The sequence below is a fragment of the Solanum tuberosum genome, unplaced genomic scaffold, assembly GCF_000226075.1.
Source record: "Solanum tuberosum cultivar DM 1-3 516 R44 unplaced genomic scaffold, SolTub_3.0 scf00640, whole genome shotgun sequence".
Taxonomy (NCBI): domain Eukaryota; kingdom Viridiplantae; phylum Streptophyta; class Magnoliopsida; order Solanales; family Solanaceae; genus Solanum; species Solanum tuberosum.
This window is the reverse complement of record NW_006239562.1, coordinates 218,464-230,149: the sequence shown is the minus strand read 5'-3', so window position 1 is coordinate 230,149 and position 11,686 is coordinate 218,464. Positions and strand designations below refer to the sequence as shown.

At 35.2% G+C, this 11,686-nt stretch overlaps 2 protein-coding genes across 12 annotated transcripts in view; one reads left to right on the top strand and one right to left on the bottom strand.

Moving 5' to 3' along the window:
* Positions 1–810: 810 nt before the first annotated feature.
* Positions 811–2,953, top strand: LOC102598051 (probable receptor-like protein kinase At1g67000). Its single transcript, XM_006366485.2, has 2 exons — positions 811–1,570; positions 1,650–2,953. The coding sequence occupies exons 1-2, from the start codon at positions 1,147–1,149 to the stop codon at positions 2,768–2,770; spliced, it is 1,545 nt and encodes a 514-aa protein (XP_006366547.1). The 5' UTR covers positions 811–1,146; the 3' UTR covers positions 2,771–2,953.
* A 646-nt stretch (positions 2,954–3,599) lies between these two features.
* Positions 3,600–11,686, bottom strand: part of LOC102597626 (DNA repair protein XRCC2 homolog) — an 11,136-nt gene continuing 3,049 nt past the window's right edge. The window contains exons 2-9 of one of the 11 annotated variants that reach the window (XR_001472323.1): positions 10,164–10,346; positions 9,129–9,200; positions 8,342–8,404; positions 7,276–7,414; positions 6,712–6,814; positions 4,736–4,769; positions 4,347–4,652; positions 3,600–4,253 (exon numbers count right to left, since the gene is read on the bottom strand). Coding sequence is in view for 6 of the 11 variants with exons in the window: in XM_015304913.1 (XP_015160399.1) it covers positions 4,593–4,652; positions 4,736–4,769; positions 6,712–6,814; positions 7,276–7,414; positions 7,511–7,639 (465 nt within the window). In the remaining 5 variants the exon portion in view is untranslated. Of the gene's footprint in view, positions 4,254–4,346; positions 4,653–4,735; positions 4,770–6,711; positions 6,815–7,275; positions 7,415–7,510; positions 7,655–8,341; positions 8,405–8,887; positions 9,039–9,128; positions 9,201–10,163; positions 10,347–10,893; positions 11,143–11,686 lie in introns of those variants that run through there. The other 10 variants (XR_001472322.1, XR_368882.2, XR_368883.2 and 7 more) reach the window with 10 other exon arrangements.

The window sequence follows — 11,686 nt, the reverse complement described above, 5'->3', positions numbered from 1 at the left end:
GCTCATTTTGAACTACGTAATGCATTAATAGAACATTTATGGGAGCACCGATCTTGAAAGTTGAATATTTATGTAGAATTTAAAATATTTTTTTCAATTATGTAATGTTTATTTAATTGTATTTCATTAATGATTTCACTTTTATTTGTATTATCCATTATTATGTATAATGTATAATATTTGCTAGCAATTTATATTATTTAAAAAATTATGGTACAAAATAATTTTATATTAAATGATTATAAAAGGAAATAATATGAATTATATATGGTGAATGTTTTTGAAAAAATTTGTTTTATGAAATAAGAAATAATATATCAATAATGAAGAGAGAGAAATATATTCCTTTTTGGTGTAAAATTTGGTGCAGTGGATTGGAGTTGATTACACAAAAAATAGTGTTGACACCAAATTTGGTGTTTGGGTTGGAGATGCCCTTAAAAGAAAGGCATATATAATACATAAACATGTTCTTTAACTTGGGTTCATCTGGCATCTATGCTCTTCAACTTTGGTGTGCACAAGTAAACACTTAAGTTTGTATAGAGTTGAACAAGTATACACACATACTACTTAGCGTTTTATGTGATAATTTGCATCCTATGTGACATCCTACATGTATTATGCCACGTAGGATGCATGTGACTACTTATTCAATTTTATAAAAATTTAAGTGTCTACTTATTCAACACGTCTCTCATAGTCAATCTTGGAGGCACAAGTCTTTTCTTGATAAAAGAGTGGAAAAATCAAAACATTAACACTGAGAGTAATCACATATCTAGAGCTTCAATTGATAAAACAATTAGCTGCTGCCTCACCAGGTTTGGGGAGTAATAAACTTGGTATTAGAGAAGACCGTGTCATAGGGAGTGTACAAGCCGTGTCAGTCGAGATGACCATCTTTTTCCGCTTGCACTTACTTCTCATCACCATGGTATTGTTGGCTATGGTTGGTGATGGAGCATATGATTGCAGTGAGCCCAGGTGTGGAAGTGATGGCCATAGCATTCATTTTCCCTTCAGGCTTCGCCACCAGCCAGAATATTGTGGCTATCCAGGCTTTGAGTTATCTTGTGACCTCAAAACCGAACCATACTCATACTTCCCAATTCACTTACACTAATTGTTCGAGAAATTGATTATATGTCTCAACAGATTAGTCTTTCTGATCCTGAACGTTGTCTCATTCTTAATATATTGCACCTTAATTTATCAGCATCTCCTTTCTCCTTCACTGTTGACGAGCGTTATCTTACACTAGATAACATTTCAATTTTCAAATGTTCTGGTATGCCAGCATATTATCGGAACCTATATCCAGATTGTGCCTCTGACAAATCAATATTTGCTGTTTCCTACTCTTTAGATTTACTCCCCCAGGCAACTTGCAAAAAGATTCATGAAATTCCATCATTTCTCTACGATACAATTTACAGTAGTTTGATAAGACTCAGTTGGCTTAATCCAAACTGTAGCTACTGTGAAGGTCTTGAAAAGGATTGTGGCTTCAAGAACTATACTAAACAACTGACTACTCAGTGTTTCGATCGACCATTTACTACAAAAGGTATTGACAAACTTTTCTTTAATGCCATTATCATGTACTTCTCTTTTCCATAACAAAAAAATTGTGTTAATTCTGGCAGGCACAGTAAAGGAACCACTGATTGCAGGTGGAGTTATAGGTCTCATTCTTTTGGGAATAATTATTATGGCACTTTATGAGTGTTATAGCTCAAGCAAAATTGAAAGAGAGAATCAAGTCAGAGTTGAAAAGTTTTTGGAAGACTATAGAGCTCACAGACCGACTAGATATACTTATGCAGATATTAAAAAGATAACAAATCAGTTTCAGGAAATATTGGGAGAGGGAGCTTACGGGATCGTTTATAAAGGAACACTTTCGAATGAAATTCATGTTGCTGTAAAAATTCTCAATGATTCTGAAGGAAATGGGGAAGAATTTATTAATGAAGTTGCAGCAATGGGGAAAATCCATCATGTCAACGTGGTTCGCCTAGTTGGCTTTTGTGCTGATGGAGTTAGAAGAGCTCTAGTGTTTGAATACTTGCCAAATCAGTCACTTGACAAGCTCATTTTTCCGACAAGTTTCAAAGATAATATCACCCTTACTTGGAAGAAGCTTCATGATATTGCTATGGGAATAGCAAAAGGACTAGAGTATCTTCATCAAGGATGTGACCAACAAATCCTTCATTTCGATATCAAGCCTCAAAATATTCTGTTAGACCATAACTTGAACCCAAAGATCTCTGATTTTGGTCTTGCCAAGTTATGCTCTAAAGAGAAAAGTGTTGTCACTATGACTGAAGCTAGAGGAACCATGGGTTATATTGCACCAGAAGTGTTGTCAAGCAATTTCGGAAAAGCGTCTCATAAATCTGATGTCTATAGCTTTGGAATGATGCTACTTGAAATGGTTGGAGGGAGGAAGAATTTTGATGCAAAAGCGGATACTAGCCAAATGAACTTTCCCGAGTGGATTCATCAGCGGCTGAATCAAGGAGAAGAGTTGAAAATCAGGATTGAGGAAGATGATGATGTTATAATTGTAAGGAAATTGGCTGTTATAGGACTTTGGTGCATCCAATGGAATGCGACAGATCGGCCATCCATCAAAATTGTAACTCAAATGCTAGAAGGAGATGTGAGCAACCTAACTGTTCCTTCTCCTTTTACAACAAGAAACACCACCCATGTAGGTCCTTCTACGCAAGAGTTGACGGTAATCTCAGAACTAGAATGAATGGAAGCCTTAATTACAGATCAACTCCTTCATCTAAAGTTGTAATGTCAGAGTCAATACAAGTGGAAGTCTGAATTTTGGTATTTTCATTAGATATGTGTTAAGTCATTATGTTTTGCTGCTACTTTCACAGCTCTTTTCCGTGTCCAAAATATTTATTGTCAATCTGTCATGATTCTAATATCAACACTCACAAAAGTTATTACATATGCAACACCATTTAGTATAATATAATACAATGTTTGATTAGCCGCACAATAAAAATGATCTCCGCCATAACTAATAATATAATTACCTTAGAATTTACCACATTCAGTCATGTCAGAGAATTTGCAAAAGTATCTACAGAATGAATTTTTGTGCAGAAAGTATCAGATACAATTCATAGATATACCTGAATTGGCACCACCGGTGTGTAGTCTAGGGAACCTTGCTCTAGCAGTTACAAGTTTCTAGTCATCAACTGACCAATTGCGTACAGACAAATCAATTGTACCTATCCTTTTAGAGTCATTGCAAAATTGAGCCCCGAAGTAACGTTTCTCGAGTACACTAGAGGATAAGAAAATGTAGTTCTACCTATGGATTTTCATTAAGCAAAAATATGTAGTTAAAATTTCAATGTAAATTCTAACATTGGGATTTGCTGTTAGTCAAAGCAACAACATACCCAGATAACCTTAGAGCATATGAAAATTTTAAAATATTAAACTAATCTACTTCTAACTCTCTTTAAAAAGAAATTATCCATGAATTATATGTTATACTTGAGATATTTGCTGCCACTTACACCTTATATTTTACAGAAAAAATAAAGAATTTTTAACCATAGTACTAAATACATGTCTTGCATTCATTTGCTTGGTGTAAATCCAAGGTACGAGTAAATTTTTTCCCAATGACCATTTTGGTCAGCGAGTCGAGTCATTTCATTAATTTATCTAAAAACACAGCATATATCCTAAGAACTCCCCAAACAAGACTTCTTGTCATTCCTAGTTATTATCTTATATACAAAAGCAACACGAAAGATTGCCAATTGGAAAAAATGCAGCTTTAACTTCTTTCTCCAGCTTCTGCTTCACTGTCCAGTTTTTCCTCTTCTCCAGATTTGTGTCACAAACTCAGAAAACATTCAAGAATCACCAAGTTACGCGAGAACTATTTAACGTCTTTTCTTTCTTGCCTTGGTTGTCATTTACATTGGCTGGTGGAAAGCAGATGGATGTCATCTTCTCTCAGGTTGCCAGAACTTGCAAAGACCTTTGAGTCCTACAAATCACCATTCACATCACTCTAAAATTTGGACCAACTCTGAATCGATCAATCAAATGGGAAAACACCTTTCCTCTTTCGCTTTCTCTCCATTCCTGCTCCTGTGGCTTCCCTTCCGGGTTTATTTCATGCCGAACATGTCTCAATATGGTATGCATCTCATTAGAATCTGAATAGGTAGAAAGCTTCCATAATTGCATCTCACTTCCTTTAGCATGCCACAGAGAGTAATTGAATAAAATATATCCACACCAAACCAAGTATATATGAAGAGAGAGGGACATGAACAAAATTAACTTACAGTTGAAACTACTGCCAGAAGAGCAAGCGACATTTTCGGAATTTCATTTTGGGCTTCAGTTTGAATGCTTGACCTCAGGTTGAGAAAAGCCAGTCTACAATCATGTGAATTTCACGCTACGATGTATGTGCCATCCTATATGTTGCAGTGAAGCAGGAGAATGACTTCTTGAATACAGATAGAACATTTTAAAGACTCAAATCTTATATTGCACATACATCATTGATTGTGATTTGTCTGACAACTTCAAGGATGGCAACAGCCATTCGGATAAATAGATGGGCTGCTTTTGATATTTACTATCATCTGCAGAATAATGAGAAAGCCAATTTTTTTTATTCATGATAAGAGCAAGAAATGGTCTTGGCCTAAGTGATTTCGAGCCATACCTGGGCGCACAAGTATTCTGTGTGAAACAAAGGACTGCAACAGCCAGAAAGGATTATTAAGGTTAATAAACCCCTTAAAAGTCCAATGTTCAACTGAAGAAAAACAGTTATATAAATGTGGTTTTCCTGTCAAATCTCCCACATTCATTTATACATAGATTGGGTGTCGTTCGTAGAAAACCATATCTTTTTGTAGGTTTTCTACTTTTTGGTATACTTCTTGTCTACAGGTGTGCCTCATTATGCTCATATTGTTAATAAAACTGTAACTTCAAAAAAAAACAAAATGAAACTGGGAGTCTTGTCAAAGGCTGCAACCGCAAGGCATATGGGGGGAGGTCATAAGCTCTATACAGTAAAAATCGATTTTGACGAAATGAAAAAGCATCTATTTATGGGGCACTAATTTCAAAAGTTCACGAGTCCTGATGTTTAAGGTCAAAACATAAAAGGGAAAATACACCAAGTACTCAGACGTTCGTCAACAAGAGAAATACACATGTTTTTTTTTATGACAAGGGAAACCTGCAGCCGCTACCATTTGAATGCGCGCACACATGGTAAAAACCCCACTCCTATGCAATAGCTTGCAAACCACACATGAGAGAAATACACATTTTCCACGTTTAGTTTTTGTAAAAGCATTTCATAAACAAAAACTTTGCCAGCATAAAAAGTCTCAATGTCCGACTTCATCCGGAAAGCCACAATACATTAATTATCAAACTAAATTGCCGCTCCCTGAATCAACATACCATGTATTATCATTTGTTTTGATATTCAACCAGAGAGGTGTTATGAAAATTTGCCACTACTCCTATATGGCTATAGTGCCTCTCAGTTACCTATTTCACATCTATACATCACAGTCCACACTTTATTCATACCAGGAGAAAGGGAAGTTACTGACAATCTCATTCATAAATCATGTACGACTTTCCAAACATTCAAGGTCAATAGTGGAACATTTCCATCTCATTCGTAATAAATCATCACTTGCAAGAACCACCAATTTCGGCAGAAACTCCACCTTTCTTTGATTGTTTCAGTTTTAGTTTCTGGATTTTGTTCCTTTAGCACAACATTTTCATTATAATAGTCTTTCTACCCTACACTATATTTGTGAGATATTAACACGACACACATTAAGTGTTGTGAAGATCCCCACATTGTCCCTTTAAGGGATGAGTGGTCTCTTTAATATGGCTTGGGCAATCCTCACCTTGAGGTTGAGTTATGCCCAAAATCCATTTCTTTACATGATATTATCAGGACAGGACCTATTTCAATTCTCATTTCCAATGTTGGGCCCCATATTAAATTGTTTACGCACCAAATGTCCAGCCCTAGGCATGAGTGGTGTATGAAAAGTCCCACATCGTCCCTTTAAAGGATGGATGGTGGGAAATTCCAATTGCTGCGATATTCTTCTTTCACTCCCATTAGCATGCAAAATTTGTTTTTTTTAAAAAATAAAAATAAAAATGTTCCTAGCAAATATTGAATCTAATATATATCATCTATGTGAGTTTTTTATTTCCATTATGTTCTGTATTTTGCTAAATTGATTTTAGGTCCACATTCCCTTCCAACACTTCAATCATGATGGACTGATGGTTCGTCCTCCAATTTTCTCAGTTCATCTCCATTAACAAATGACTATAATTTAAAAGAAATAGTTCAGTGTAATTGAACAAGATGCCCAACAAACAATTTTTTTAGCTATGAAAAGATATCTGTAAACCATCCCTAGAATTCCCTTCTCTGATATGGAGAAAGCAGATGCAAGAGAATCCTCTACTATAGAGTGTAGTGGCTGTACTAAAATTTAGTTACAATAATTGAACTCATGCATTCTTCGATTAGTTTTATGAAACACAATGGATACTTATTCTCATTACCTAAAGAAGAACAACACCAATAAAAAAAGAATACGCCGGCTATACTCAAAGTTTTCATATATATATCATGGTTACCTGCCATACTGAAGGCATATACTCCCGATACAGTTGAGCATTAGTACTACTCCTAATGGTCCTTGAGTCCAAGTTACTCTCAATAGACAACTGCCCTGTACTCCTGTTTTAAGTGGTTGCAAATTAGAAAACGATGAAAGTGAAAAGAGAACTATTTGTATGATTTAGCAGCTTAAAATCATCAAGAAATGATCTTTGGAACAACTGAACAGTTCCATAAATATGGTATACAAAATGATCCTAAATTGATACTTTCAAAGGTGGACAAGCTCGTAACCACTATTGATGATCAAACAGATAAAGTCCTGTACATGTTACGTTACTTGAATAGTTTAAAAATTAGTCAATCAGAACACAAACTGTCCAAAGCAAGGAGCCCAGAATATGGAATTAAACCAGGGCACCTTTACAGACAGACAGCACATATTGAGCTTTAATTTTTCCACCACAGTCTATACACAGGATACTTATCATATTTATCTGGTCATTTGTAACCAGATTTTAGTAATGTGCAATACAAGATTTATTTTGGAATTTGGATAAAGGAAATGAATTGAATCCAACCTAATAACTTCGCGAGATGTAAATTTATCCTGTAAACTTGCTGCTTTTGTAGTTTAGAACAAGCATCGGATGCACCACAAGAATCTTCTGGATCTCTTGAACGGCAATGTCTGACACACTTTGCAAAGACAGACTTCTCCTGTAATAAGACAAATACGTAATGCTAAAATACCCAATTTGAGAATAAGAAGCAAAAATGAATGGTGCAACCTATATAGAAAGCAAAGGAACATACTGAATCCTTTTCTCTCCTAAGAACCAAACCAAGTATTAACATGAGGAGTGCTAGGTGAAAAACATGAACAGATGAAAGCAAACAGAATGAAACTCGTAACCATATATATAGTACTTGATTAGATGACATGTGAGGTTACCAAAACCACAACCTGAACCATCCCAACCTCCAGGAAAAAGAAGAAAAATAAATGACAACTGAACAACTGGGGTTTATTCAAGATGGTGGGGCTAAACAACAAAAACAAAGAAAAAGACAATTGAACTGCAGCCTTCATTATAGGAATAGAGTTACACCTCTAAAAGACTACATTTATGTGTTCATGCCTGCAGAAAAAATGCTCTTAAGAAGCACCACTTTCAAACTGATAAAGTCTATATTTCAAAACTTTTAAGCACTCTCCAAGAGCTGAGACAGGTTTCCAAGAACTATTTATCTTACATGTGAATTTGGTATAACACGTGGCATTTTAGCATGACCAAGAACAGGTTCATCTGTTAAGATGAATCCGAGTACTTTCCCAGCTCATCCAAGGAAAAAAAAAGATCCATAGTAGAATGCAAATATCTTAAGCAAAACAATTGCATTTCTAATCACCTACTTACAGTGTTTGGCAGGCAATGGTCATTTTCCATCTACTAAATAGGTAGAAGAAACAGCAGGCTTTCTCAACACCACAAAAATGCTACAAACTAAGGTGCTTGCAAGAAGTATTTGGAGATGAACTAACTTTCAGGGTTCTCCATAACTCCTCTGTTTGCTGTTCATTTTGAACTGCCTTTTTCACTTATTTTCTCTCTTTAAATGTAAGATATTATTGTGGACTCTAACCTGTTGTTGCTCCCTGGCGGTATAGATGGTGAAGCACAATCCATCCAATAAAAAGCTCCAATACTGGTCATACAAGAGAAGCAACATACCTTAATAAACTACAGAACTTAGTTACACCATCAAGGAATATCAAAAGAAAAGGAAAAACCAAAGGAAACAAAGGGAAGAGGAACATAGATGGAACGTCTGAACACAGATCTGATGACCTAACAGATAATCATTAAATGGGTAGTAATTATGAAGTACAATCCTAATGCCTGAACAATGATCTGGTGAAAAACAGAGAACAACCAGTAGTCCTTGCAACCTACATGACAAATCTAGTCAATAAAAAAATCTAGTCCAAGTGGAAACAGGAATTGACTACAGTCCCCACCCCACAGAGCAAGCCAAAGAATCGGACAATGAACTAATGATAAAAATGGAAGATAACACATAAGCTTTTTCCCATAACAAGGCACATTTTGATAAATTAGTTGTGTCCTTCCTTGGACATTCCCCTGATAAAGAAAAAGGTCACTTTAGAAGACTATCATGCTGTAGTACCATAGGATTGGCTGTTTTAACATGGCCACATGAATAAATCGGCAAACTGCCTAACAGCAAAGATAGGTCAACAATAATGCATTATCATGAATTGTTTGATTTATCTATCCATATACTTATCCTAGGAATACTTCTATTCTGTAGGTTGAATGATACTACTGTTAAAACTTCAAGTGTCTCTTTATTATTTATATGAAACTAAACCGCCAAATTCAACATCAAGAAGAGCATTAGAAGGAACCTGTCAATCATAAGCAAATAAACACCACTGCCATGTGCCTCTTTTTCCTTTTGTAAGTTGGAAATGCAACGTCTGCAACAAAACGAGATTGAAAGAATAGGCGACATACTTGTATATAAATTGAATTATTTATATTACAAAAAAAAAAAAAAAAGTAAAAGTAATCTCACAAACTAATCCAATCAAAAGAATACATTGTAGAAATACACAAAATGATAAATTAAAATAAATTAACAACATATATTCACAGCGAGAAGTGTTGGATTATGTCAAATTACACGACCAACTTGTCTAAAAGTTTAAAATGTTGAAAGGATACACTTCTTTTTACCTAATCATATCTTTAACATCCCCTATTCTTTAGGGTGAGTCAAGCACATCGACATCTTTTTAGAAATGATGGGGGTGAGGCTTAAACTCAAGATTCATGTTCACCTATGTCAAACTCTGATAACATGTTTTTAACAAAATGGACATTGAGCCTTATGCAGCTCCAAAAATTAGAGCATGAGGCAGATTGTCAAAACCACATAACCAGACCACATCTCATATTCTTAACCATGGAGCTCAACATTGCCAAGCCTCCTTAATATGCAATTGTTAACATTCCAACCCCCACTCCCTATCTTCAGGATATTTCATATATATACATCTAAGATAATGACATTTATCATCCTAAAACGAAAATAGCTCGCAAATCTACAATAAATGGAAAGGGGGTACAAGTTTCTATTTTTACACCAATATATTTTGACAAGACAATGTCAACGTAGAACCATCTCAACCTCTATCAAACATTCAGTCACTTTATTTACATCACTACCTTCAAAGAGATTGCAGACATGGTCTAGAGTGTTGGTTCTAACAATATTATTAAAAAAAAAGATCTACCAAAGCATTAACAAGGTTGAAGGACAAAAGCTATACGTATATTGACAGGAGAGATGGACTTATTAAAAGAGAGAAAAGATAGGTAGCAAAGCAAAAAATAGATAAAATGAGGAAGTTAAAGCCTAAGTACTCATTCTAACTCACCTTAAGAGTAGCAAGAAATTCAAAACTATCATAACAGCGGATGTACAAGAACCTTCTCATGCTGACAGCGAACAATTCTTTGTCATATTCTGTGTGTGCATCCTATCATCCACTAGGAGAATTATCCACCTTATTTAGCTTCTGGCCTATGCCATTGCCTGATTAGACAAAATAAACCAAATACTACTTGCATCAAATGTATGAGGCCATAAACATATTTAATTACTAGTTTCTCTACTGTGATGAACATGTGTGTGTGTATTCTTCATTTGTGGAAGGGCCAGTTATGGCGAAACGGGGCAAAGTTATTCCTTTGGAGACAATAAGTCGTGGTTAGAGGATAAGCCCCTATTCTACTTCATTTGCACCTATCCTCGCTAAGCATCGAGCTTGTCACTTGAATTACACTTTATAATTTGCACTACAGGCTATCAGAATTTGGAATTTTTTCTTTTGATAACCAAGAAATCCCTAAGGGCTAGTGGAAATTCAGTGGACACCATAGTTTGGAACCTTTATAATTTTAACCCTTGGACAACAGTATTTTCTATTTTTTAGTTTCTCATTTGAAAATCTCAAAAAAGATATTGGTTATTAGTGAAACGCCAACCTCTACAATCAAGGGAGCATAGCTCTCAACTCTTACCAAATTTTAAGTGATACCTATGTGCTTCATTTATGTTTTTTTGCTGTTGAAAAGTCAATGAAATTCAATGAATGTGCACCAAGATGATGTCAAACCATATGGATAAAAGTGTTCAGTGTTTAACTCTAAAAATCTATCAACTATCTACAGATAAAAGGATCTTGAAAACAGAGTTGTCGATCTTCCACATGGGTCTGTCAACTCCTTCAAACGTCCTGTTTCATTCTCTACACATCATCCAGTAGATGCATAACGATGCCATATTCCAAAACCTCCTTTCTTTCCTTTCCTTCCGTATTCTGCTCAACCTCCATGTTCTGAGAGCATCAACAACTGTTAACGGAGTGCCCATTATATATTAAATATGGAATACACCATACTAAAAAGATCCATGACATAGAAAAAAATAAGAACCTAATGTTTAGAGTCCTTCCTTCCTTTCTTGCGCTTACAATACCAACACATCTATCTTACATTATTATACAACTCTACTCCTAATCCTGCGTTACATCTATCTTATCATGATTTCAAATATTCTGTGCAGTCACTGAATTTTAAACTTTTTTTCCAATAAATATTAACCTATAGAGCTTAGAGTTAAATAGCTAACCTTACACCTCTGACATTGAAAACTCTTATCTATCTAAGTTACTCAAATTGAAATCTGTGAGCATTCAGAAGATGCTCACAAAAGCAAACAGAAGACAGGCAACTCAGTTCCTTAAACTATTCTGCATTTTCCATTGGGTATGCTTCTTCAATTGCAGTATAATGAATGGCATCATTTTTCTGATGGATAATAAAGAATTTCGATCATTCCAACACCAAAATCAAACATATCCATTTACTTCAACCAGCTTGTCAATATTGTAAGTTT